This window comes from Opisthocomus hoazin, chromosome 27, assembly GCF_030867145.1.
Source record: "Opisthocomus hoazin isolate bOpiHoa1 chromosome 27, bOpiHoa1.hap1, whole genome shotgun sequence".
NCBI lineage: Eukaryota > Metazoa > Chordata > Aves > Opisthocomiformes > Opisthocomidae > Opisthocomus > Opisthocomus hoazin.
In genome coordinates, this window is record NC_134440.1 from 3,698,357 (window position 1) to 3,725,548 (window position 27,192).

Consider the following 27,192-nt stretch of genomic DNA (forward strand, 5'->3'; position numbering starts at 1 on the left):
GGGCTGTGTGGGGAGGAACCTCGTACTTCCCCCGCTGTTTATAGCTGCTGTTTCCAGCCATTTCTCGCCCCTGGGGGGCTCCCCCCCTGCCCGGGGCTGGCCCCCACGCCCCCGGCCCTGCGAGACCCTGGGGCGCAGAGCCCTGGCACGGCCGGGCGATGGGTCACATCCTGCACCCAGCCCAGGAGATGGGGCACAGCCCCACGCCCTCCCGCCCCCGGCATAGCATCCCTCCCACAGAAATCCCCGCAGCCGTTTCATTAATTCTGTTTATTTCTTTCTTTTTTTTTTTTTTTTGGTGTTTTTGTGGGTTTTTTTGAAGTACCGTACAAAAAAAATCCTCTTACAGTAACAAATACTGGGTTTACATTAGTAAACATCAACAGAAAGAGCATAGAGAACTACTGCTGGTAATGAACAGCTGAAGTGGCAAGTTATTGATTATTGCATATACCTAGGAACTAAAATCTCAGGAGCGCTCGCGCGGCCGCCACGTCCTCTCCGAGCACAGAGCCGCGGGGACCGAGAGCCCTCGGGGGGTTCCGGGGGAGCCCGCAGCGTCCCGAGCGGGGCCACGCAGCGCCAAGCTCCGAGCCGCGCCCCGGGGAGCGGGAACGGCCACGCTGCACCCACGAGACGCGGGCGCGTGGCTGGGGTGGGGGACGCGGGGGGGGGACGCGGGGAGGGGGGGACGCGGGGAGGGGGGGTCACAAGCAGCAAAGCACAGCCCAGGGCCTCGAAACACATCGCTGCCGGATCGAGCCGGCGGCGCGAACAGCACGAGCGAAAGCGTCGAAGGACAAACCACAACCAGCTCATTCCGGGGCGGCAGGCAGGGAGCTCGGGGCTTGGGCTTCCAGCCCAGGGGCAGAGGGGGAGAAGCTGCGTTTCAGGGAGCCGAGTCGAGCACCGCCAGGGCAAGGCAGCCCCGGGGAAGGGCATTTTCCTCCTCGTTGTACGCAGAACTTGCGAGCAGAGCCCCGTCGGGGTCAGGCCATGGTGCTGGGCGCCGGCGGGCGGAACGGCAGCGCTGGAAGATGCAGAGTGGCAACCGCCACGCGCCGTGCTCGCGCTGAGCTGCCCACGCTCCCGGGGAGGAAGAGGCTCTGGCTGGGTGGCTGGAAGGGACAGCGCGGGGCAAACGGCAGAAATTCAGCCCAAAGGGTAAAAAACCCACCGTCAGCAGACGCCGGAATTCCCCCGGCGAGCAGAGCCGGGGCAAGCACCAAGCGAAGTGTTGAGGCAGGCGATGGCTTGAAGCTGACGCTCTCCCGGACGCCGCGGCTCGGCAGGCCCCGGCACGAGCCGGGAGCAAACCCCCCCGGCAGGATCGGCCCCAGGCCCGCGCTGGCAGGGTGCGGGGGGACGCGGGTCCTGCGGGGCGAGCGGCTGGAGGATCCCACCCGCCCGCAGCCTGCTCCACTGCTGGAAGCGCAGGGATGAGCGTGGGGCTGGGGCAGGACCAGCGCAGAGTCCCCAGGCTGAAAATGTGCCGCTGCGACTGGTGCAGGAGCCTGGCAGCTTTGGGGGGTTGGTGTGGCCCCCCCCAGCGACCCCACAGACCCCGGGAGGCCTCTGCAGAGAGCACCGGGCCTCCCTGCCCCACTCCCACGTGCTCTCATCCCTCACGTGTCCGAGCACGAGCTATTCCCTTAATTATCCCCACAGCCTTCCCCAAGCGATCCCCAAACGCAGCTTCTCCTGTGCCCCATGGCTCCCCTGACCCATCGCCTGCCCCTCCCGTGGCACTTCGGCACCCGAGCTGGGATGGGTCAGGGACAGCACCGCATCCTCACAGCACCAAACACCAGCAAACCAGAACCAGAAAACAGAGCGCAGGGGTCAGCGAGGGCACGCGGAGCCGGGAGCGGGGTCTGTACAGCCGAGCGTAGGAGAGCTGCCACAAGCAACGGGAATGGGACGCTTGCTCCAGCAATCCCAGATCCAAAAGGGTCTGGGGACCAGCTTGGAGCAAGAGGAGCAGCAGAGCTGAGCGGAGGAGGAGGGACAGACAGCATGTGGGGGCCACGATGCAGGCAGAGCACGAGCACACGGCAGCCCGCGGATCCGGCGAAGCCCGAGTCGCAACACAAAACAGAAGCGGCAACGCCAACGGCATCCACCAGCCCGTCCCGAGGACGCGGCCTCGAGAAAGGAAAGAGCCTCTCCGGCAAATCAGGAGGACGATTAATGCTTTCTTCAAGCCAGGCAGACAGAACAACCCACCAACCAAAGCAAATGCCACCAACTCTCAGCCCAGGTCCAGCTTTTAAAGCTCTTCCAGGGCCACCCCCGCTGCCCTCGAGCCCTCCGAGCTCAGGCGCAACGGATCCCTGCCCGCGCCAGCCGGCCGCGCCGGGCAGCGCTCCAGCAACCCCCAGCTCTGTCGCCCCAAGTCCCCATACAGTACTCATGATTATAAGTGCTTTGCATACATAGTTCAACGTCATGCATATACATTGCTATGCGCTAAGGCCCTTGGCTCAGCGGAGACACCGTCCTCCGGCAGCAGAGAGGTCCTTCATTTTGCGTGGGGCTCGCAGAGTGCGTCGGACTCCGACCCCCCCTCTGCTTCAGCTGGCAGGACCCGAGTCTGCAGCAGCCTGGCCAGCTGCTGCCCGCGCGCTTGCACATCGTAGTGGGCGTTCAGCAAACACCGGTGCTGGGTAAGCAGCCGATGACGAAAAGAACCGTATTTACAGAGCTACAGTTAGCTTCAAGGGGTTACGTTTGCGGAGATTCACCGAAGACAGCCGGAAACAACGAGCTGTGCATCCCACAGATTCTGCCGGGAAAAACACGGGCACCAACACGGATTTCACAGCTTAGTTGGCACAGCTAAGGCGAGAGGTTCGTCGCTAACCGGATCCTCCCTCCCCAGACAGCAACACTCCAGAGCTGGTTACGACACAAGGGAACAAGACGGCGAGGGGCACAGCGCGGAGACCTGGGCCGAGAAGCCCCACAGAGGATCGGGTTTCTCCTTCCTAAACGAGTCTCTGCGTGGAAGAGCAGCACCCCTCGTACCAGACACCACCACGGCCTGCAAGATCACCGAGGGACGCGAGAGTGGAGGATGCACACGCTCAGCGGAGCCCCCCTCCTCTGCCTCCTCCGGCATCCCGGCAGGGAGCCCCTCGCTCGGAGCCGCGCTCGCGACCGCTCGGCCGGGACGGTGACCGACGCCGTAGCGCACCGAGGAATCGGGAACCTAGCTCTACAGTGACGCGCAGCGGGGCAGCCTGCCAGCGAGACGAGGATCAGACCTGCTTATCGGGGAAAGGGAGGGGGGCTGCACTCGCCCACAGCAATTCAATCACAACTGGACCCCACCTCCTCGAGGCTGGAGCCCACTGGGAGTCAACAGCCCAGCCTTTCTGTCCCATCAGCCAACACGGGTTTCAGCTACTGACCAAAAGGGACACCGGGAACGGTCACAGACATCTCAGAGGCTCTGGAGGGGCAGGAGCACGGAGACTCAACTATACAGGGTGCGAGAGTCCAGAGCCAGAAAGCAGCGCCCTGGGGAGAAGCTGAAGGCAGCTGTCGCGTGGCGCATGGGCTGCTCATCTGGCCGGGGGCTGGGACAGGACCGGGTGAGCCAGCGTGACGTTCAGCGAGTCATTGTGCTGCACCAGCGACGTGTGCTTGTAGTGCAAGACCAGGTCCTTGAGGGAGGCGTAGAGGTTGTAGGGTTCAGCGAAGCCGTAGCCGGTCGCCGTTTTGTAGATCACGCAGTGCTTGGTGTCACCGTCCACCCTGCCAGGGAGACAAGGGAGCAACGGGTCAGCGCGGGGAGCCGCGCTGGGACAGGGACAGCAGAGCACAAGCGGGCGTCACCGAAGCAGCCCGAAGATACATCTGGTGCTGGCAGGAGGAGCCGAGGCAGACGGAGAGCTCGGGGAAGCCCAGCCTGCCAGCTGCCGCCTCCGCCAGCCTCCAGCATCTGGTGAGAGGACGGGCAGAGCCGTGCGGGAGCCAGCTCCGTCCCACCACGCGCGCTCGGGGGTACTCACACCACGGAGCAGGCGTAGCATCCCTTCTGGCTGCTCTCGCGGATCAGGAAGGTGCCGTCCCGCTTGCCGCACAGCATCTCTTCCGCCTGCAAGCGGTTGATCTTCCCCACGTACCACGTTCGCTCCTCGTGGTGGGGCAGCTCCTCCTCATCGTCCATCATGGAGTACTGGCTGCAATTGAGCACAGGCAGGGTCAGACCCCCTCGGTTCAGGCACGTGGCCCCCAGATGTCCCCTCCCTCTGCCAACTGTTGTCACCCGTTCCGGCAGGGAAGGCGTCCTCCACTCCCAGGCAGGGAGACAGGTCCTGCCCGCAGCAGGCAGAGCCGCCTGCGCCCCGGCAGCCCCCCCCGACATCCCGCACCGCACGAGCAGCGACACTCACTCCTCCGTTTCGTTCTTGATGCCCAGCCACTCGTTGATTTTCTTCTGCCGGGCACCCTTCTGCGTCAGCCAGCTGGGGAAGGAGAGGCAGAGCTCGGTGCCGGAGCCAGGCGCTGGTGCAGCCATCACCAGAGGGCAGCAGCCCTCCCCTCTGAGGGACCGTCGTGCCCCGAGGCTGCGAGCTGCAGGGCTCCCTCCGGCACCCAGCGGCCCGCAAGCCGGTCCAGCGAGCCCCAGAGCCCTCCAGGAGCCAGCTGGGTCGCTCCCGGGCTGGGCTGGGGGGCAGCCGGGCCCCGCTCCCAGCCCTGTGCGGAGGCAGGCGTTACGTACACCAAATACTGGTCCCGCAGTTTGCGCAGCTGCATGAGGTCTGGCTTCAGGCTGTTCATGCGCTTGTCGATCTCCCGGTTCTCCGAGGCTTGTTTCTTCAGGTCCTGCTCCAGCTTCATCTTGCTGTCGTGGATCTCCGTGATGCGAGACTTGAGCTTCTCCGAGTTCATGAGGATCCTGGGAGAAGGAGGGGGTTTGGGCCGTGAGCCAGGGTGGGGGAGGCAGAGGAGGCAGCCTGCCAGCTCCAGCCCACAGCGCGCTGCTGCAGAGATGAGGACTGTGCACGCTGCGGCTCCGTGCTGGGCCAGGATGATCCCTCCAGCCCCCAGAGCCCTCCCCCAGGCAGGGATGGCCACCTGCACCCCCCCCATCCTCACCGTTGCACCTCCTTCTCATTGCCCTCCCGTCGGAAGCGCTCGATGTACTCCTTGCTGCATTTCTCCTGCGTCTGACACTGCTCCTCAAAGATCTTGATCGTCTCGTTGAAGGCCTCGATTGCCGTCCTCTTCATCTGCAGCTCCTGAAAAGAGAGCGGAGAGCTGAGGAAGGGGAATGATTTGGGCAGGTTTCTGCCCATTCGCACCCACTCCCCCCCCTCCCCAAAGCAGCACTGTCCTTCCTGCAGCCAAAATACCCCCCTCTTCAAAGCCCAGCCTCTGGGGAGTCCCCTCAAGGCCAGGAGCAGACAAATGGGGCGTCGGGTGCCCGATCTCTGCTCTCCTGCGCGCAGCAGTGCGGCTGCCAGCAGTCGGGGGACGGCAGGGCAGGGCCCACGTACCTGGGACGTGCGCGTGTACTCCTCGTAGAGCAGGTCGTACTCCCAGCTCTTGTCCTGGTACTGCTGGTGATAGACCTTCAGCTGCTCCCCGACGGCCTCCACGCTGTCCTCTTTCACCACTTGGTCCTGCCATACGCACAGCCTCAGTCAGGACCTGCTCCTGCCCTACAGCAGCCCCCTGGCAAGGCAGCTGGTCCCACGAAACCCTCCCCAGACCCCCGTCACCCCACAAAGCACCATCCCAGCACCGGGGAAGGGATGGGACATTGTCATCTACCAAAGGACCAGGGACGGATGAGCAAATGCCCCTGGTTCAGGCTGTCCCTGTGGCACAGGCCTCACCTGCTGGTACTTGGAGATGGGGTAGAGCAGCCTGGTGTCCAGCTTGGCGTTGTACTGGGCGAGCGACTCGTGCCGGTAATGGGTGATGAGCTCCACCACCGAGCCGAACGTCAGGGGCTCTGAGAAGCCGTACTTCCCCTCCCGGTGGAAGATCTTGATCAGCTTGTTATTGCCTCCCTTCCTGTAGCGGGGAGGGGACAGAGGGCACCTGTCACCACCCCAGCACCCTTCACCAGCCGGGCGTCTGGGCGTCCAGGCAGCCATAAGCACAGGGACGCGTGCCAGGGCTCTCGGGGGACCCCATCGCCCTACCTGAGCGTGAGCGTGTACTCGCCCTGGATCTTGCTGGAGGCATCTCGCACCAAGAAGGTACCATCCGGCGTGTCCCGTAGCTTCTCGTTCACCTCCTCCCTGCGAGGAACACGATTGTCACGGGCTGTGAGGTGCAGCCAGAGCTCCCCGAGACACCCCGACAGACACGGAGCTGCCAGCCACCCCCTTACCGGGAAATGTCACCCCAATACCACTCGGCGTCTTGCAAGGGCATGCTGTTCCCGTTGGCCAGGCTGGCAGCACTGGGCTTTGGCTTCGGCGGTTTTGGAGGCAAAGCTGCAAGAGAAGCAGGGTTAAAGCAGGGTGAGCCCAAGTCCCAGCTCCCCACAGGCACCTCCTCGGAGCGCTGGGTCCCCCTCCCCGCAGTGACCGCCCTGGGCAGCCCGGCTCGGCCGGCACGCTGCCAGGAGTTGCTCCAGGCACATCCACAGCAGCAGATGAACGCCTCGAGCAGGCAGCCAGGCACAGCTGGGCTGCAGAAACGCCCTCGGCAACCCGGTCACAGGACAGAGACTCCACACCCACGGAGAACAAACAGCAGCACCTCAGGCCCCAAGGAAGGGGCATCTCAGTACCTGGAGGCAACTGCTCCGGCTCCAGCTCCTTCGTCTGCAGAAGCGTCTCCAGAAACAGCATGGAGAAGTCAGGGCTCAGCTCTGGGCTGCAGGGAGAGAGGAGCCAAGATCAGCGGTTGTGGGGGAGAACTTGGCCCTGCTCCCGTGGTCCCCGGGCAAAGGGGCAGCCGGGGTCGGCTGGCTCATCGCTGCGCACAGCCCAGCTGGAGCTCCCAGGCTGACACAGGAGCCAGGACTCTGCCCTTGCGTCCCACCTCCGCGTGCTGCCAGCAGCTCCGTCCCACGCGCAGGGGCTGTGGGCAGACCTGCTGTTACAGGCCGGACTCCTCGTCCTGGCAGGCGCAGCGGCCGACGCTTGGTACACGGCTCGAACCCGAGAGCCTCACGTACCTGGCGCCAGGCAGCCGGAGGAGAAGGGGCCCAAAGATCTCTCCCAGGGCCCGAGGGTGGAGGCTGTTGCTCTCGGCCTGCTGCGATACCTTCCCCAGATGCCGGAGCAGGAACTGCAGGGTGAGCGTGTTCTGGAGCGGGACCGCAGGCGACTCCAGGGCCAGCAGCAGCTGCTTCCGGCAGTTCTCCGGCTGGGGGATCTCTGGGGAGAGAACAAGACGTGATGGAAGCGCTGGGACAGCCGGCACCGCTCTCCACGCTCCGGCTGCGTCACAGCGTGGGAGCGCTGTCAGCAGCAGGGGCCGTGTGACAGACCCCATAGGGACAGGACTCGTTTTAACACCCCGCAGGTATCCGTCCGGCCCAGCCACGCGTTCCCCAGCGCGGCCGGAGAAGCCCTTACCCTGCAGGACACGAAGGATGTCTCCGTGCACGGCCACCGGCACCACGGGGGAGGGCAGGTCCTGCAGGTAGCCTCGCAGCGCCTCGCCCAGGGAGTGCACGTCGAAGGGCTCCAGGTCGCCCAGGCTCCAATCTGCCAGGGCAGAGATTTCCCACGGGTGACGGGCACAGCACCGGGCACCCAGCTGGCAGCTCCGGCGCTGCCAGAACCCGTCCTGGAGGCCACTGCACCCGACCCGGCCAGCCATCACGGGACACGGCAGCCCGGCGCCACGGGGGAGCTCGGGCAGCCCTCAGGCACGCGACGGAGGGTGCCTGGAAGTGTCCCCTGCGTCCCAGAAAGACGCTGGCTCTGGAAACCCAGACAGGTCCCCGCTGGGAAGGGGGAGAGGTCACGCTGGGTGCTCAAACCCCCTGCCCTGAGCCCTGCCACAGGAATCCTGGGCTCGCACGACTCGGGCGAGAGCTTTGTTCCCTGCTGCTGGTAGAGACAAGCGTGGAGAGGGAAGGAGCCGACCGGCCACGCTCCGAACCCAGCGGGGAAATGCGTCCCTCAAACCGTGCCGTCCCACCAACACAAGGCACACAAAGCCCGTCCCAAAAGCAACGCGGCCAGAGCTGACAGCCCTGCCTCGCTGGGCTTTGCACGAATGTCTGCGGAAGGGGACAAGCCAGCGCGGCGCTGGGGGAGGCCCAAGCCCGGCCGAGAGGCAGACAGCTCCGCAGGCTCCCCGGCAGACATCAGCTGCTGGCACAGCGGAGCCCGGGCTCCAGCCACCAAGCTGAGCTGGAAGATCCTCCCCTGCTTCTTAGCGGTGCGACAGAGCCAGAGAATCACAGAATCACAGAATAGTAGGGGTTGGCAGGGACCTCTGTGGGTCACCCAGTCCAACCCCCCTGCTGAAGCAGGGTCACCCAGAGCAGGCTGCACAGGACCTTGTCCAGGTGGGTCTTGAATATCTCCAGAGAAGGAGACTCCACAGCCTCCCTGGGCAGCCTGTTCCAGTGCTCCGTCACCCTCAGAGGGAAGAAGTTCTTCCTCATGTTCAGACGGAAAGAAACCTCCGCCAGCCCATCAGCAGAGCACCCCGAGAGCGGGGCACCCCGAAGAGACAGCGGGAGACAAGCGCAGGGGTTCCCTCGAGTCTCCGAGCCGGCGCCACGTCCCTTCACTCCAGCCCACGGACGGCGGCAGGAATCCCCCCCCCCTCCCGTCCCTTCCACGCGAGAGGGGACGTGTGGGGACGGGGACAGCCCAGCCCCGCAGGCAGCGTGCCGGGAGTCAGGAACTGCCGGGGACAGGCGAGCCTGGCCTGGATTGCATTACTGCTGGCGCTGTCGCATCCACTAATCTCCTCCATCTGAGCCGATTCGCCTCCTCACCGCGCCGAGCTGGTTCTTACCGGTTCTCAGCGCTTGCCTCAGTTCGGAGCCAGATGTCCTGTACAACATCTCGCTGTCTAACCCTGCGGAAGCGAGGACGCTGCTGTGAGCCGCGAGCCGTGCAGCTCCCACTGCACTCACCGTTTCGGTGCCAGCCCGGCAGCCGCACGCCGGCCGGGCAATGGCCGCAGCACGGCTAACCAGGCCTGGATGGCGTCCGAGCCACCCTCCTGCCGACGTGGCCCCCGGGACACCCAGTCAGTGGGGCCCCGTTTCTCCCCCACGGCACAGCTCCGAGCTGGAAGCGCTTCCCAAACCCCAGCACCCATCTGGGGTGCGCAGGCGTCCCGCGTGCAGACCCACACCCTCACCCCAGGCCTCTGTGCAGGTCAAGCCCGGCTCTGGGGAGCGGTGGCTCAAGCCGGGGAGGAGCGGGACCCCCCCCCATTCTGCAGGCAGCTGCGTCCTGCGCATCCCACGGAGCTCGGTCCAGCGCCAACAGCGTTCAAAGACAGCTGCCTCCCCCTCTGCCCTCGCTGGGGGGCTTTGGGGGTATCAGCCCCTTGGTGCTCAGCGGCCCCCCCCCTACCTTTCTTCTCAATAGCTTCCACCAGCTTCACCAGCAGCGGCGGCGCAACCTCCGGAGGGCTGAACTGCTCCTGCAAGTCCGGGAGAGGAGACCCTGGGGGGGAAAGGAGGGAGAGAAGGGGTCAGCCCGAGCTCAGCCCCCCGCAGACGCTCTGCAGCGGGGCCAAGCCCCGGCACAACCAACGCTGCTCCCAACGGCAGCGTCCAAGAGCGAGGAAAGCCGCGGCCCCCGCTGCGAGGCTGCAGCCACGGGAACGCTGCACGGAGGCCACAGGGAACCCACAAACCGGCCCAGAAGCGGCACTTGTTGAGCCCAGCCTTGCCTGGAGCCTCCCAGACCCCAACGAGGCGCGCACTGGGGGATCCCTCCGCTCCCCGCAGAGGCCGAGCGCGTCTCCCTGCGGACCCCGGCACGCCGGGCAGGCAGCGCAGGGGTTACCAGCACTCCTGGAGCTCGGGCCGGGTCCAGGGGCTGCGCAGAGCTGGTGGAGGAGCGCAGCCAGGAGCTCGCTCGCGGTGGTGAGCTGTGATTAATCCAGCGATTCAGACAGAACGCCATGTCAGCAAATTCCTGCCCTTGATTGCTCGTTTAACATGGAAACCAGCCCTCTGCCTCCCCCACCCCGTGAGCCCGCAGCCTCCCTGCAAGCTGTCGCAGGGTGCAGACAGCCCACGGCACGGGACCGGGGTCCCCTCGCTTCCTGGGGGAATCCACAGCTCCGCGTCGGGTGGCATTTCACCGCCACCTCCGAAAGATCTTGAGGTCCCAGCTCCAGGCACCCCTTTCCCGTGCTGGAGGGGGGAAGCATGCCGGGGCAGGAGCACGCAGGCCCGGCCGGGCAGCTGCCAGTGGGAGGCTTGCCGAAGGATGAGCGGTGCCAGGCTCCGTCTCGCTTCCAGCTGAGCACCGGCCAGCGCAGGAGGCTCCTCGGGGCCGGTTCGCAGCACCGGGCAGACCCTGGCGAGCCCACGGGCAGCGAGGACAGCCAGCACGCTCCGCTCCGGAGAGGCAGAGCCAAAAGGCTGCTCCCCGTTGCGAAACAGGGCTTTGTTGTCATGGATCTGACCCGAACTCGCCCGGTGTGGTCTCGCCACGAGGCACAGCAAGCTGAAACTCCGCACCCGGCTGAGCCTCCTGCACCCGCGGCCACGCAGGGAAGGCGACGCAGCTCGGATCCGTGCAGCTGCGGAAAGGGGAGCAAACGGGGCAGGCACCCAGCAGTTCTGCCAGGGTCTGTGCTGCTGCGGGGGGGCAATCCCCCGCTGGAGAGAGCCCCTGGGCAGAGGAAGGGGCCCAGCACAGTGCTGGTCAGGGTAGGGAAGCTGCCAGGCAAGCTGCCAGGCTGGCAGCTCCAAGCCTGACCCTTGGGAAGAGCTGAAGGGAGAGTAAATACTGGTGCTGCCCACGTGGCCCGGCCGGGAATGTGCTGCTTCAGCAGGCAGCAGCTTGCCTTTTTTTATCAGGCAGCCTGTGCTGGAGCCAGCAGCAGCTCCCGAGCCTGCCGGGCCTCCGGGCTGGGCTGCCGTGAACAAGGCCGCTCACAGCACGGCCGGGGCAGCTGCGGAAATATTTCCGAGCCGCGTTTTCCGCTCGCGTTCTCTGCGGAAGGCAAACACCAGCAGCTCGTAAATTCACCGGCAGAAAGCGCTGGGTCTCGCCGCTCTGCGAGGCCAGCCCTGCTCCCGGGCTGCGTGACGGCCACGGCACCGGCCCCGCTCCGCGTGTGACACGGGGGAGCTCAGGGATCCCTGCCAGCCAGGGCAGGGCTCGGGAAACAGGACAGAAACGCTGCCAGCTACGAGCTTCGTGGGGCAGCCAGGAGACATCTCTGCGCCTCCCCAAGTGCAGACCACGAAGAAATAACACGGGCTTGGCTTAAACACAGTTTCTCGGTGGCAGAAATGTGCCTCCTCACCAGCACGCCGGCAGGCTGCGTGTAAAATGGCTTTGGGCCTTCGAATTGCTGCCCTGCGAGCCCCGGCTGTGCCCAGGAGGGAGGCTGGCGGTGGGGACGCACCCCGAGGGGACAGGGACAGGGCTGGCACCCCCCTCGCGTGCCCTGGTGCCCAGCCCCCTCTCTGCTCCGTCCCTGGGCAGGATGCAGACAGGCTGGCTTTTGGTTTCTTTCCCAACCGCGTCTTTTCTGTGTGTCAGGAGCTTCGGCACCTATCTTCTTCCACATCCCAAAGATCCCCACCCCTGCGCAAGGGCAGGGGCTTTGACACACCTCCACCAAGCCCCGCTTAAGAAGAGGAGGAAGAGGAGGAGAGAGCCCACGAAGGCATAAATACAGCCCCCGAGGGAGCGCAGGGCTGGATGCAGGCAAGGCCGACGCATCCACCGCAGAGCGTGCCCCGGGCTCCAAGAGGAGCCGCTTTCTTGGAAAGGCAGGTTGCGAGTGGGATGACTCAGGTCAGCAGCTCTCGCTGCCAACCCAAACGAACACGGCCCGGCCGCGTTCCCACCCCGCGGAGACGTTTCCTGGGGCCGCCCCTCCGGCTCCGGGAGCAGGAGCACGGGAGGCGGCTGCGGGGAGCTACACCAGCCCCGCCACACCGGTTTCTGAGCCAGGGGCTCCTTTCCATTCCTGAAGACCCCAAAGATGTTTCACGCAGCTAGAAGCATCGGATGGATAGCCGTGGCTCCCACGCAGAGGGACGGGGAGGACGCAGGACTGCTAGCGAGCAGCGTGCTCTGATGCCCACCAGCTCCTGCTGCTGACCCTGCCAGGAGGTCTTCTGCATGGCACGCAAAGAGCAAAGGCGGGCAAAGCGTGGCCATCGCCCCTTTTTGCCATCTCACAGCACCCGGAGCGTGCTGAGCCCATGCCACAGGGCCTGTGAGCAAAAACAACAGGCAAAGGGAAGGCAGCTGCTCTACGGCAGCGCCGAGGCACAGCAGCGTTCCCAGCTCCCCGGAGCGGGTCCGTGCCAAGCCCAGCGCCGGGGGGGAGGCAGCCGCAGGTGCCCTGCCCGAGGGCGGCTGCCCAGCCCCAGCGAGAGCGCTGCGAGGGACGGGTGCCAGGCAGACAAGCAATTAGCTCCAGTTCTCGGAAATGCTCTTTTAGACCCTGACTCTTCTCCTCTTGCCCAGAGACAAGTAATTGTGTGTCTCAGCGGGGCTGAGCCGCTCTTGGCAGGGAGCAACGGCCCGGGTGCTCCAGAGGCAGCGGCAGGGAGGTGGCTGGGAGAGGTCAGGACTTATTCCTAAAGGGAGGGAGCAGAGCCAAACCCTCAGCGGAGCAGGGAGATGGACCAAGGACCGTGGGGATCCCAGCCGGTCACGGGCTAGAGAGGGAGAAGGATCTTGGAGAGGTTAAAAGTGGGACAAGGCTCAGCCCGGGAAGCTAAGCAGATCCATAAGCTGGAGGAACAACGCGCTTTTGTCTCAGCCAGGACCGAGCATGAGCCCATAACTCCCAGGGAACTTGGCCACACCGCTGCTGGCAGAGCTATCCAATGCCGCCGAGCCAAGGGCTTCACCGCTGTCCTGCAAAGCCACTCACACGACCACACGCCGGGAGCGGAGGTGTCCCGGAGCAACACGGCACGTGGCACGGCTCACCTTGCTCCAGAGCCTCCTGCAGCCGGCAGCCGCTGGCCCCCGGCGTTGCAGGCAGGGGTCTCTGCACTCGGGGCCGGTGAGAAGGGACAGAGATCTTCACAGGCCCCACGTACTCCACGTACGTGCCGGGAAAGTCACCCTTCTGCTTGGTCCGCTCATTGACGCCCAGGATCCACCCGATCTGGTTGGGGGTCTGCTCATCCCCGTCTTTGAAGCCCAAGGCTTGCAGGGCCCCCTTGCTCACCACCAGGATGTCCCCGGGCAGCAGATCAATGTCCTCCTCGCGCTCCTTGCGGTAGGGGTAGAGCGCGCGGTACTGGAACCCATCGGTGCTGCCCATTCTGCCGCCGGGAGAATGGCTCCGAACGGCGAAGCAGCGTGTTTCGGGCGGGGGGAGGATGGACCTCAGGGGCAGCTCTCCCCCATCAGCTCTCTGAGCGTCTCTGCGTGAAGCAGCACCCCAGGAGCCTGGTCCGGGTGCCCCGGCGCGCTTAGGTGCAGCCCCTTTTCCTTAGCTTAAAGCCACGATTCAGCCAAATTATGGAGCAAAGGGAGAAGGAGACAAACATAATCCAGCACTCGTGAGCGGGCATGCAGCAAAGAAACAGCAGATCGGGGTCCGCTTCACCAAAAAAGAAGGTTTCTTGGAGTCCGGAGGGCAAAAGCACGGCACGCTTCCAGCCCAGAACGGCGTGGCACGCGACGTCTCCCGTCCCAGCACCTGCGGAGAGAAGATGACCTGTCACTGCACAGTCAGGCACCCCGCACCCTCCCGAGACGCCAGCATTCAAACCCGGGGTTCATCCGGACTCGTTTCTCTCCGACCCACCAGCTGATGCTGAGCCCTGGACCCAACCAGGACGCGCTGACACCAATTCGCACCCCCAAAAGCAAGCGAGGAGCTGGTGGCCACAGAAATGCCAGCTCCTCTCCGCTGCCACCAGCTCAGCATCTCGGAGAGGTTCGCTCCTGCTTCTCCAGCTCACCCTCCAAGCAGCACTTGTGCAAACAAGACGAGGACAAGCGGGACAAAACAGCCTTTATGCAGGAACTTTTGCATACAGAAAAGGGTGACCCTGCAACCACCAGCTGGAGGCCCGGAACAGGAGCAAAACAAACAGATTTAACCTTTTCTTGTGAAATCGATTAAATTTCACCGTTCACCTTTACATCTCCCCATGCAATCCCCCACAAAGTCCTCTTCTGAAGGTAGCAGCCCACAAACGGAGGTTAACCCAGCTTTCAGCGAAAGCCTTTTGAGAGGCTTTGCCATTCCCACAGAGCAGCACTTCAAAGCTTTGCTCCGAGCAAAGTCAATTTTTTGAACTTTTCAAAAGCAGCAACAGCATCAAGTGCGGGCACGGGTTCTTTTCGCAGAGATGGAGGTGAGACGAGTTAAAATAATCTTCAGAAGCCTTCAAGTCTACTTAGACCTGCTAACTGCCTTTCAGCTATTCAGAGAGAAATTGAAGAATATGCTGCCTGCCCTGCCCAGAAATCCACCAAAAAGAACAAACCTGGGTTATAACATGTTGTGGAAGGGATCCATGAGCTGGGACATTCCCACCAGCTGGGCACGTCCTCTTTTCCCATCCCCTCCTGGCTGCACGGGCCAGTTTTCCACCTCCCCCAGGCAAATCCCAGCGCTCCGGTTCCCGCAGCCACGGCATGCAACCAAGGCCCGGGCCTACGAGGCGGAGGGGCAGCCAGAATCCAGCCTTCCCAGGGACACCCTACGCCTGCCGAAACGCTGCGGCTCCTGTTAACGGCTGGAGTTGTTTTGGCCCAGAAACCACCAAACCCAGCTCCAACTCTCGAGTCTCATCTGAAAACTATTAGCGAGCAGGAAAGGCGCTTCTCGGGGCTGCGGGAGCCTCTGCAGAGGGAGGCGAGGAGGCAAAGGGAGCCAGGGCACCCTTCCCGGCGGGGTCAACGCACAACCAAGCACGGCACGAAGCCAAGGCTGCTCCGACCGCTGGCTGGACTCTGCGAGAGGCACTAACGTTGGTGATCTGCGGCGCTGCAAAATAACCCTCTCGGGCCAGCAACACGTTACACTTCACATCAGCTACAAACCCCTCTCTCCCCCTGCACGCTACCAGAAAGCGTGATTTTGGTCTGAGTCCCTTGAGAGGAGCCAGCTTCACCTCTCTGCAGCCCAGCACCACACTGCAGGGTCGTTCCCTCGACAAAGAAGCAGGGCACAGAGAGGCCGTGGCACACGAAACCCGGTGTCCACGCCAGCTGCCTGAGCTCGGGCGAGCGTCCCGGCTGCGCTGCCTCTGCCATGAAAGAGCGGGCGCTGCCCTCGGGGAGGCAGGACACTTGCAGCCAGGCTCCGGCAAGTGGGGTACAGGATGGAGCCTGATCCGGATTGAGCTTCTCCGGAGCTCCAGGATCAACACCAGGCTGCGGGACTCATGGAGAGACCCTGAGGACAGGGGCTGTGTGCGGGAGAAGCAGCACATCCCAGCATGGCCGCCGTGTGAGCTCCCACCACGCTGGGACGGCAGCCGCGGGGAACTCACAGCAGAGCCCGCACTTCCCCAAGCCATCCAGCTCCAGCCAGGAAAATATTACTTCATAATCCAGAGCATAAAGAGAGATTTACGACCAGACTCACCGCCTGCCCCTCGCCCCTCTGAACACTGCCTGTCAGGGTCGGACGGAGCCGAGTCACAGAATCCCAGAATGGTCGGGGTTGGCAGGGCCCTCTGTGGGTCCCCCAGCCCAACCCCCTGCCCAAGCAGGGTCACCCACAGCAGGCTGCACAGCACCGTGTCCAGGCGGGGCTGGAATATCTCCAGAGAAGGAGACTCCACAGCCTCCCTGGGCAGCCTGGGCCAGGGCTCCGTCACCCTCAGAGGGAAGAAGTTCTTCCTCATCTTCAGCTGGAGCTTCCTCTGCTTCAGTTTGTGCCCAGTGCCCTTTGTCCTGTCGCTGGGCACCACTGAACAGAGTCTGGCCCCGTCCTCCTGACACCCACCCTGCAGATATTTAGAGGCATTTCTAAGGTCCCCTCGCAGCCTTCTCTTCTCCAGGCTGAACAAGCCCAGCTTCCTCATAGGAGAGATGCTCCAGTCCCCTCACCATCATCGTAGCCCTCCGCTGGACTCTCTCCAGTAGCTCCTCATCTTTCTGGAACTGAGGAGCCCAGCACTGGACACAGCACTCCAGATGAGGCCTCCCCAGGGCAGAGCAGAGGGGAAGGAGAACCTCCCTCGTCCTGCTGCCCACACTCCTCCTAATGCACCCCAGGATCCCATTGGCCTTCTTGGCACCCAGGGCACGCTGCTGGCTCAGGGTCACCCTGTTGTCCCCCAGCACTCCCAGGTCCCTCTCCGCAGAGCTGCTCTCCAGCAGGTCCGCCCCAGCCTGTACTGGTGCCTGGGGTTGTTCCTCCCCATGTGCCGGGGGCACTGTCCGACTGCCTGGGGCCCAACGGCCGCTGCCTGCTGGGAAAGGCGCTGGCAGCTCCTGCTCCCCCTTGACAGAGCCCGTAACACACCCAGAGCCCAAACCCAGAGGGGCCGACGCTCCCCTCCCCAGCTTCCACCCGCAGATCCCAGCCCCGACTCCAGGCGCCTCGGACAAGTCGGTGCCGCCGCAGAGGCTCGAAGGACAAAACGCTCAGCCCTGGCAAACTCGTTCAGTCGCTTTTAAAAGCAGTGGAGGGGTGGGAAGAGAAGAGTCGCTGCGGAGCACCGAGTCTCTCCAAAGAGCAGGTCCCGCAGCTCCTGCTCCGTCAGCTCCTTCCAGCCTCCTTCCCTGTGGTGGGAACACGGAGACACAGCTCCGTGCCACCCTGCTCTCCGCGTCCCAGAGGGTCACTGGCCACATGGAAAAATATGGATAACTTAGAGCCAGCCTGGTCCTGGAGCAGCTCACCTGCCTTCCCCGCGCTCAGCCCGCGTGGGGATCAAGTGCCCACAAAGGGGGGTGAGGAGCAACTTGGGAAACCCAAATCCACATGGCTAATGCCAGCACTGTCCTCTCCAGGGGAAAACACTCGTCCTCGGTCCTGCCACGGACCCAGCGAGCGGCTGTCCAGGCTGAGCCGCACCTGCGGGACCGCAGTCACCGCTCAGGAAAGCTCCGCACCCCACGGCGAGCGGCTGAGCAAATCGGCGTGTCTGTGGGGAGAGGGAACGCGCGCTTCCCGAAGCCGTGAAGCAGCGCGTCGGAGGGAATCACAGAATGTTGGGGGTTGGCAGGGACCTCTGTGGGTCACCCAGCCCAACCCCCTGCCCAAGCAGGGTCACCCAGAGCAGGCTGCACAGCACCGCGTCCAGGCGGGGCTGGAATATCTCCAGAGAAGGAGACTCCACAGCCTCCCTGGGCAGCCTGGGCCAGGGCTCCGTCACCCTCAGAGGGAAGAAGTTCTTCCTCGGGTTCAGCTGGAGCTTCCTCTGCTTCAGTTTGTGCCCATTGCCCCTTGTCCTGTCACTGGGCACCACTGGAAAGAGCTTGGCCCCATCCTCCTGACCCCCACCCTGCAGATATTTGTAAGTATATATTAGGTCCCCTCGCAGCCTTCTCTTCTCCAGGGAGGCAGCGCCGAGAGCCCGGGACAGGCACGAGCCTGTCGGCTGGCAGCACACCTCCGAGCCGGGGCCCTGCCTGCGCAGGAGAGCGAGCAGCTTGCCAAAAGATTTCAGCCGGGCCAGGCTCCAGGTTCGCTCGGCTCTCGGAGAGGAACCTCGTGTGTCCACGCTGGCGAGCGCTTGCTCAGGCCGCTCTGCAAATCCCATGCATCAGACATCTAAATACCTTCGGTAAATCTATCTCAGCGCCCAGAAACAATCCCTCGATTCATTAACCGCTGTCAATACTTTCTTTGTTTAATACATCGGTTTGAAACAAAAAACACATTACAAGTCTTTTTGTGTGTGCCCAGCGCATAAATAAAAGCATCTTAACGTTTCAAATGTGGTTCCTGTGCTTTTTAACCCAGTTCCAAGTGCAGTTCAAAGTGCAGCTTGACTTGAAGCGAGACTGAGCGTTACTTTCCCTCCAGTGAGGCGAAAGAATGCATAAAAATGTTTAAAAGAAGAATATGCTTACAACAATCTACACAGCTCAGACCTTTCCAAGTTACATCAGATCCGCAGCGAGGAAAAAAACACCAAATCAAGTTCTGAGCTACAGAACACTGCATGTTCAGGGGCTGCAAATAATGAGAACAAACTTTTCCTTTAACGAAAACAGGACAATGCAACTAGGGATGGAAATAAAACCAGACACAGAACTGCCAGCCACATTGTGCCCTACCGTGACAACAGCTGCTGCACTGAGCCTCTGCCGAGCACGCCCTGGGTCACACTGCGCCCACAGGCACCCGAGCCACGGAGCAGCACCGGGGCGGAGAGGGTGGGAGCTTGGGAACCCCTGGTTTATAATTCAAGACGGACAGCACAGCAAATTCCTGCGCTCCCAGGCAGCCTCCCGGGCTGGCTCCCTCCCTGGCCGTGCCGAAGAGCCTGAACGACAACCCCCAAGGCTCGAGCCACACCAGCGAGGCCGCGGCAGAGGCGGCAATGCCACGGCGAGCCGTGGAGGAAGGAGCAGGGCGAGCCCGCAGGGAGCTGGCCATGCTTCACCGGCTGCCCCGGGGACGGAGCAGCGGGGAGAGCCGGAGCCGTGCCGCGGGCTCACGCTCCCGGGCTGGCGACGGCCACGGCGCTGCCAAACCAGCTGGTATTTCCCTCCGAACAGCGAAAAGCAGCAGGGCGGTGAGTTACGCCGCAAGCCATGACCAAGCCAGGCCCACCCTGAGAGGCACGGGGCAGGCGAAGCCGTTTTCGCCTCTTTTCTCACCAAGAAACGCTTCCCACGCAGCCAGCAACAGAGCCCGGCGAGCAGCAGCGTCCTGGCGATGGCCACCAGCTGCCCTTTGCCGAGGACACCGAGCATCTGCTGCTCTGACTTACATTTCATTAAATATTTTGCTTTATTCACTGAAGCCCAAGGAAGCCAAGGAATATCTGAAACATCTCACTGACAAAGTAAATGTTATGGTTAGCAGGGACCTGAGAAGCCTCAGGAACTCCTGCCTTGGGATGACCGAGACCTACCTCACTTCTGAACCAACCGGAGGTCTCAACGGCCTCCTCCTCACAGGATGAACGGCCCGAGAGCGCCTCGGGCCATCTGCAGACCTGCTCCAAGACCTCTCTTACTGCCCCGAGGCTTCTCCTGACGTTGGACTTCCTTGCTTCCGTTGAAGCTCGTCCTGTCTCGCCCAGCTCGGGAGCTTTCTCCTCTTCACTGCAAGAGCTTTCTACACAGCTGGAGACTTCTACGCACCGGCACTGAGCGGAGAAGGACCAAGCGCTGGCTACCAGCACCATCCCTCTGCTCCAGGCTCCCTTTACACCAGCCCCCAAGCAGCAAGAACACACTACTTCCATTTTAGGAGCGCTCACGTGCAGGGTTTAGTTGGGGGGTTTTTTGGTGGTTTTTTTTTTTTTTTGAGAAACAAACCCAGGAGCTGTATTTCAGCTACTTCCCTCAAAAATTACAGTTCTAAAAAAACTGAGTATGTAAAAATAATTAAAAAAATCCAACTGCTCTTGCTAACTCATCTGTTTAAAATCACACTCCCTGCGGTATTTGGAATTTACATGATGATTTATTAGCACCTCTGCACAGTGCAGCACAGCCATCACACGCAGCGCCCGACGAGGTAAGCAGCAACCACGTTAGCAGCCCAGCGCTGTTCGGGTATCGGCTGAGAGAGACAAGACCTTCCAACTTGAGAAACCCACTGTCCCTTCCTCTGTTTGCTTTTTATCTTCCATTACTCGGTTACTTTAGCTCCAAGATGCGGCTCCAGCTAGTCCCGGTGGAATTAAGAGAGCCCTCGATATTATAAATACTCTTTTTCATTGTAAACACACCCCAGCACTCGGAGCGAAGCGCCGGCGCTGACACGGCTCCAAGCTGGCTCCGCAAACCACTCTGCTCCTCGCCGCATTCCAGCTGAGCCGCGGTTTCTCTTCCAACCCAGAGCTTTTGTCCAGCGAGACCCAACCGCGGGCAGAAAGGATTTTCCCCTTGTGCTTAAAACCTCGTTCTAGCGAGTTAAAAACCCAGGGTTTGGGGCAGCGATCACCTTTCGGAGGACCGGAGCCTCGCCGCAAACCGCACAGGCAGACGGCAGGACAATCTGCCCACGGCAGAGAAGAGAGCCACCAAGAAACCAAACCATCGCTTGGACTTTCCCACATCATGGAAGAGTCGATGACTGGAGCAGAGGCCAAGCCAGCCTCGGGGACACACCAGCCCTTCGCGTGCTAGGGGAGGGAGGAGGAATGGCCAGGAAAGCAGTGATTTAGGCTATATTTACTCAGCTGTCTCCATTCTCTGCTCTCACGGAGCAAGTCACAGGGCCAGTTCCCCAGTGGCTCCGAGAGCTGCTCAGGAAATAAAAGCCACGCATTAATGGGGAGGAGAGGCGGCCATTCCTCTGCTGCGCTGGGCACGGGTGCTGAAAGGCGCAACGCTGGTGCCACTCCAGCTCTCGCAGAGCTCATTTTTGACAGTTTTCCCCTCAGCTTTTATTTGGACCCTCAGTTTGGGGGTACGCGACCACGGGAAGCTTCGTCTTCAAGGGGCTGACGAACGTCCAAGACTGGAGCAGACGCAGAGCAAAAACCTCAGTGGAAGGCGAGGGGCCTGGCCACCGTCCCAGAGCCAGGGTTTGGGGACAACTGTGTCAGAGCTGGTGAAGCCACAGCCACCCCCATCCGGACCCCGGCATGTCCAGAGGGACGGGCGCATCCCGGGGCCACCCGGGTGGGATCAACCGCGGTGGGGCCGAGGCCCGAGCCCACGCTGGAGCCCTGCAGCCTGGACAGGCCGGTGATCCACCCAGGCAGGGTGCCCAGGACCCCCAGCAATGGGGGGGGCACATGCCGCCAAGGGGGGGTCCCTGCAGCCTGCACAGCCCACTGATCCACCCAGGGAGGGTGGCCAGGACCCCCAGCAATGGGGGGGCACAGGCTGCCAAGGGGGGGTCCCTGCAGCCCGGACAGCCCGCCGCTCCACCCAGGGAGGGTGGCCAGGACCCAGGACCCCCAGCAATGGGGGGGGTACACGCTGCCAAGGGGGGTCCCTGCCCTGCCACCGCTGCAAGGGGAAGCGGCAGCGGGGTCCCCGTGCTGGCACTGCCCGGGACGGAGATTGCCTGGGGGGGGTCGGGGGCCGCAGCCCTTGCACTGGGACGGGACAGGGCCAGGCCTGGCACTGCGCGGGGGGGGGGACACACAGAGCTCTGGGACCGGCCCTGGCAGCTCGGGGCCTGGGGGGGGGACACAGGACCGGCCCGGGGGTGGCACGGCCCGGGGGGGTGAGGCCGCCCTGGCAGCACCGGGAGGGGGACGGAGACAGCCCCGGCGCTGCCCCTGGGGGGGGGGGGGGGGGGAGGCTCGGCCCGGGTGGGGGGGCCCGGCGAGACGCTCCCGCTCAGGGCCCCCGGAACGCCTCACGCTGAGGGGCCGCGCTCACCGCCCCGCCGGGCCCTGGGCCTGGTTCCCATCCCGGCCCCCTTCGCCCCCGGCCCCCCTCGCCCCCCGGCCCCGTCCCACCTCTCCGTCGGCCCCATCCGTCGCCGCTCGCCTCCAGCCCGCTCCTGCCTCCCAGCCCGGCGGCAGCCTGGGAAAGGGCCCGAACGCCGCCGGAACGGCCCGAACCCGCCCCGGAAAGACCCGACCGAAGCCGGAGAGGGACGAACCTGCCCGAACCCTCGGCAGCCCCGCCCCTTCCCCCGGCGGCCGGCTGCGATCGGGGCCCCGCCCCTCGCCCGAGTCCTTCCGGAAGGAGCCGAGGGGTCGCCGGCGCCAACCGCCGCGGGGCGCTGCGGGGAGCGTGGCGGCGCCCCCTCGCGGCGGGCCGGGAGCGCGGAGCGGGCACTGCAGCGGGACTGGGGGGCCGGGACTGGGGGACCGGGACTGGGACACTGGCACTGGGACAGTGCACCGGGACTGGGACACTGGGCACCGGGACACTGCACCGGGACTGGGACACGGGGTACCGGGACTGGGGCACTGAGACTGGGACACTGGGCACCAGGACTGGGGCACTGGGCTCTGGGGCTGGGACACTGCACTGGGACTGGGACACAGGGTACCAGGACTGGCACACCGGGACTGGGACACTGGGTACAGGGACTGGGGCACTGCACTGGGACTGGGACAGTGCACCGGGACTGGGACACTGGCACTGGGACACTGCACCGGGACTGGGACACCGGGCATCGGGACTGGGGCACTGGGCACTGGGACTGGGACAGTGCACCGGGACTGGGACACAGGGTACCGGGACTGGCGCACTGGGACTGGGACACTGGGTACAGGGACTGGGGCACTGCTCCGGGACTGAGACAGTGCACCGGGACTGGGGCACTGCACTGGGACTGGAACACGGGGCACCGGGACTGGGGCACCGGGCATGGGGCACTGCTCCGGGACTGCACTGGGACTGGGGTACTGCACTGGGCACCAGGCATAGGGCACTGCACCGGGACTGGGACACGGCACCAGGCACCGGGACTGGGGCACTGCTCCGGGACTGCACCGGGACTGGGGCACTGCACTGGGATGGCACTGGGTACCAGGACTGCACTGGGTATCGGCACTGGGGCACTGCAGCTGCACCAAGCCTGCCGTGTTCCCCCAGCCCTCCCCGCCTGAGCCGGGGCACCTCCAGCCCCCACCAGCCCCAGCCAGGCCCCGTTCACCCCTCGCCATCGCCCCACGCCCAGCCACGGTCCGGCACCGGCAGCGCCGAATCCACCCCCGGCTGCAGACACCACGCCACGGCTCACTGGAAGGAACGATTTTAATACAACAGAAAACTTCCTGAAGGTAACAACCGAGCTGGGCAGGAAGACACGGCCCCCTTGGCTTTTAAGACATTTTCCATTAAAAAAAAATCCTTTTCCCGCCATATCCACGCCACCGGTGCACGGCCGAGCCCCCCTTCCTGGGGTGCCGGTGGAAAGGGGGTGCCCAGTGTCTCCCCCAAACCCCGCTGCCTTCCCGAGACGTTAGTACAGCAAAGGAAACGCCGAGCAGCTCCGACTGCTCGTTCTGGGGGGGTTAACGGCGCCGGTTTAACGGGGGGAGAAGCAGGATGCGGAGCCTGGCACAAACCGCACGCGCACAAAATAACCCAACACGCAGCCGAAAAAAATACGCCGGCTGCTTCGGGGTCAGGAACGCGCCCGTCGGCCGTGGCACGACGGCAGCGGGGGCGGAAAATGGGGGACGGTGCCACCCCCATCACCGGCACGGTGCTCAAAGCACCGGGGAGGCAAACCACGGCGGGGGGGGAAAGCCAGCACATGCGTTATCCAATGCAAACATTTATATCCTAGAAAACAGTAGAAAGAGGGGGGAAAATGCTGGGTTGAGCCGTAGTTTGTTGCATAAAAAGCAACAAGGGGAAAAAAGAGAGTGAAATTTCCAAATTACAAACAAAGAAGCAGCAGCACAGGCGCTCGCGTTTGGGTTTTTTTTTTTAAAAAAAGAGAAATATTGGCTTTTTACGGCTGTCCATGCGCACCGACCAACGAACACCGCGGGACGTGGTGGCAGAAGAAACGTAAAGAGCAAAAACCAACCCTAAAATTCCTGTTAATCCTCGCATCCGATCATCACACGCGTCTAAAATCACTCGTGTGCACCCCGGCTTGGGGATGTGGCTGGGGCTTTGGGGTATTTCTTCATTTTAAATATTACAACTACCCCCCTGACAGGGGTTTCTGAGGAGATTTGGGGTGTTTCCAGCTAAAACTGAAGTTAAAAAGTCGGGAAGAGTGAGCGGATTTTTGCAAGGTTAGAAAACAGCGTGGCACCTGGCCGGGAGCCGCACGGCAAAGCCTGGGACCCCCCCGGGGCCGGGTCGGACCCTGCGACGGTCCCGCACTGCCCGTTCAGCTTATAAAAAGTAATAAATTAATGAAGGAATATTTGCATCCAGTCCTTTCTGTACACAAAGGTTGGGGCCCTGCCGGGGAAACGCCGCCGCCGGAAAAGCTCCCGCGTCTCTATAAAAATATGAGCATCTTTCGGGGAGTACAAAAAGCCCTCGGGGGAGGCGAAGGGCCAGGGCGCAGCCAGCCCGGCCAGCGCCGACGTCCCCAACGGCTGCGGGGACGTTTATCTCATGGACAGGCCGTGCGGGACGGGGTTTTTCGGGGAGGCGGTTGGGATGCCACGGGGAGCGCGAGCCGTCCCTGGGTGCTGGCGTGGGGCTCAGGGGTGCTTGTCCCCGCTCCACGCGCTGCCCCGGGGTGCCGGGAGCTGAGCACCCGCCGGCTCCTGGCCCCGTGCCGGTGGCACCCGTGGCGGGTGCCGGTGGCTGGTTGCTCTCTCCCCGCAGTTCCGCTGCTGCCGGGACCCGCGGTCCCGATGCTCGCATCCATCCCACCACAGCGAGGAGATGCCGCCGTCCGGCTGCGCGGCGTCGCCGATGGGATAGGAGCCCTGGCATTCCCACTCGGCCGCCGCCGGCTCCTGCTCGTCGCTCTCGGAGCCCTGCACCGCGATCTGCGGCACCGGGCTGGGCTTCGGCTTCGGCTCCGTGCCGCACCGGAGCGCCGTGCCCTGCCCGGCTTCGCTCTTGCTGCTGTCTTCAGTCGCCGGCGTTGGCTCCGGCTCGTCGAAACTCACTTCTTGAACCGCTTCCTGCTTCTTGAAGGAGTCCCGGCGCTCGGAGAGGTTCAAGCGCCGCATGACCACCATCTCCTGGTCCCGGTCGTGTCTCTCCCCAAGCCGGGAGCCGGCGGGGTGATAACCGTGTTCCCCGGGGTACGCCGGCGCGTCGCCCTCCCCGATGGCCTCCCCGTCCATCGCAGGCATCTCCAGCCCCAGCTTGCGGCCACCGCCAGTTTTTTTCTCTGCCAGGATGGTGACGATCTTCTCGGCCGACTGGACGCGTTTGAGGAGGGGGGAGCGGGGGCAGTCGGCGCTGCGGGGTCTCGAGCTCTGCCGGACGATGGTGGGGGGGGACAAGGTCTTGCCCTGGAAGGAATGGGGCGTTTTGGGGTACCCGGGAAGCGGGGACGGGGAGCGCTGGGGAGAAGGCGGGCGCTGGGCGGAGGAAGGGGTGCAGGCGAGGGGCGAGGGGGGGATGCTGCTGGTGGATTTGCGACGTCCCACTTTGTAGCGTTGCCCACCCAGTTTGGGTGCCAGCCCATGCAGGGAGCTGGGGCGCACGTGGCCGGCGGGCGACGTCGGGGTGCTGGAGGAGGGAGAGGTGCTTTGCGGGGACACAGCATCTGCCGCACAAAGAGAGACAGGTCACCGCGAGGGACGGCGGGACACACGGCATCCCCGCCGAGCCCGCAGCAAATATCCCCCCCCCGGCCTCGCCGTGGGCTGGGGTACCTGGGGGCAGGTCGGGAGCCGGGCTGCGGCACGGCGTGGTGGGACCGGGGGACAGGCTGTGCGTGGGGGACTCCGGGAGGCTCTCGCTGGAGGACAGCGAGTGATGGAGACCGGAGGAGAAGCTGCGGCTGGTGTGCAGGACCGACGACTGCTTGGAGATCTTCTTGAAAAGGGTTTTTCTCCTGGGGAGGGGGAGAAAGGCGGTGGGAAAGGAAGAGCCTTGGCTTCTCCTTCAAGCCAGTGGCCCCGAGTCTGCCAAACCAGTGCTGGCAGGACCGGAGCCCACCGGACACCCCGGTATGGCAGAGCCAGAGCATCCCCCCCCCCGGCACACGCCAGGACAAACGCCATTTTATCCCACCCTGGTTCTACCGACCTGTCCTGGCCGTCCCTTTTCCTGCTCTTCTTACTCCTCCGTGCCATCCTCGTCTTGGAGCTGTTTTTCCGAGCGGGACCAATTTTAATGGAGGTGTTCTCCAGGGCGGTGGTCCGCAGAGCCACTTTATTGCCACTCTGAGGGGCAGAAAATGAGTTGCTGCAGTCCAAGCACCGGATCTGAACCGGCTCCCACCTCGGTTGGTGGCGGAGGTGACGCCGCGTGCCGCTCACCCACCTTCAGCAGCAGCTCCACGACGTCCCGGTGAACTAAACCCAGCACCGATTCGCCGTTCACATGTGTGATGAGATCGCCCGCTCTCAGCCCCGCTTCCTGCGCAGGGCTCCCCTCTTCCACGCTCTGCAATCGGAAGAACGAGGTTTTATTCGGATACAAACCCAAGCTTCCTCCTGGGGTCTTCCCGCTGGGGAACGTGTCTGGCAGTGCCGGTTCCTCCCCACACAGAGCCCAAGCCACGCACCCAGACCATATGGTGGACGGTATAGACGTCGCTGTCGCCCATGTAGACGCGGATGGCTCGCAGGGTGAAGCCATACTTCTTGCCCGAGCTGTGGATGATGATGGGGGGCCGCAGGCTGGCGATGGCGAGGGACGAGTCTCGGCTTGGGGAGGAGTCGCGGGAAGAGGGGTTGGATGAGAGGGAGTGGGGGGAGATGGGGCTCATCAGGGCGCTGCCACTGAAGTCATCTGCAAGCGGGAGAAGCTGGCTCAGCCCGGGAAAACCCCACGGCAACGGCCAACCGGCAGGACGAACCGCGCGGCACACGGACCCGACGTGATGATGAGGGACAGGGCTGAGACGGAGGCGGATTTGGGGACGCGGCCGCCCGGCGAGGCTCTCTGCCTGTCCGCCACGTCCTTCTGGCTGCTCAGCCGACGGCTGCCGCCCGGCTCCAGGCCCCGGGGAGTCGAGTTTTTGGTGCCGGTGCTGTTGCTCCGGAGGCGGATGCGGTTCAGGCTGACGAGATCGGCTGCGCAGAGGAGGGGAGGGAGAGTTTGGGGACGTGGAGAAGCCACTCCACGTCATGCGGGACCCCGGCTGCCCACGGAGCATCCTACACCCGCAGTCCACGCACCGGATAACGCCGACGGCTTCACCACGCCACCGGTCCCTGCCTCGGGGTCTCCCAGCACAAACTTGGGTCTCTCCGGCTTGGAGGACGCAACGCAAGGGCTTTCATCCTCCGAGGAGAAGGCAAACTTGGGCATGGTGTCCAGGCTGTAGGTGCTGGGCAGCGCGGCAGGGCTGTGGCTCCGCTCGTGCCGGGAGGTGTACGGTGTCGAGCTGCAGGATGTCCAGGAGCGGAGCCTGCGCGGG

General features: G+C 63.7%; 2 protein-coding genes across 7 annotated transcripts in view; both read right to left on the minus strand.

Moving 5' to 3' along the window:
• Window positions 1-255: 255 nt before the first annotated feature.
• Window positions 256-21,805, minus strand: PIK3R2 (phosphoinositide-3-kinase regulatory subunit 2). Its single transcript, XM_075444040.1, has 16 exons — window positions 21,674-21,805; window positions 13,086-13,806; window positions 9,522-9,614; window positions 8,953-9,015; window positions 7,551-7,682; window positions 7,148-7,349; window positions 6,758-6,843; window positions 6,353-6,458; window positions 6,162-6,260; window positions 5,850-6,030; window positions 5,508-5,633; window positions 5,107-5,249; window positions 4,730-4,906; window positions 4,401-4,472; window positions 4,017-4,187; window positions 256-3,759 (listed from the first exon to the last, which is right to left on the minus strand). The coding sequence occupies exons 2-16, from the start codon at window positions 13,423-13,425 to the stop codon at window positions 3,567-3,569; spliced, it is 2,184 nt and encodes a 727-aa protein (XP_075300155.1). The 5' UTR covers window positions 13,426-13,806; window positions 21,674-21,805; the 3' UTR covers window positions 256-3,566.
• Window positions 21,806-22,915: 1,110 nt separating this feature from the next.
• The window catches only part of MAST3 (microtubule associated serine/threonine kinase 3), a 30,797-nt gene continuing 26,520 nt past the window's right edge, over window positions 22,916-27,192 (minus strand). For 5 of the 6 annotated variants that reach the window (XM_075444153.1, XM_075444154.1, XM_075444150.1 and 2 more), the window contains 7 exons: window positions 26,951-27,183; window positions 26,645-26,845; window positions 26,335-26,561; window positions 26,091-26,213; window positions 25,854-25,990; window positions 25,478-25,659; window positions 22,916-25,368 (listed from right to left, as the gene is read on the minus strand). In XM_075444153.1, the coding sequence (XP_075300268.1) occupies window positions 24,344-25,368; window positions 25,478-25,659; window positions 25,854-25,990; window positions 26,091-26,213; window positions 26,335-26,561; window positions 26,645-26,845; window positions 26,951-27,183 (2,128 nt within the window). In that variant the 3' untranslated portion in view covers window positions 22,916-24,343. The remainder of the gene's footprint in view (window positions 25,369-25,477; window positions 25,660-25,853; window positions 25,991-26,090; window positions 26,214-26,334; window positions 26,562-26,644; window positions 26,846-26,950; window positions 27,184-27,192) is intronic. The other variant, XM_075444155.1, reaches the window with a different exon arrangement.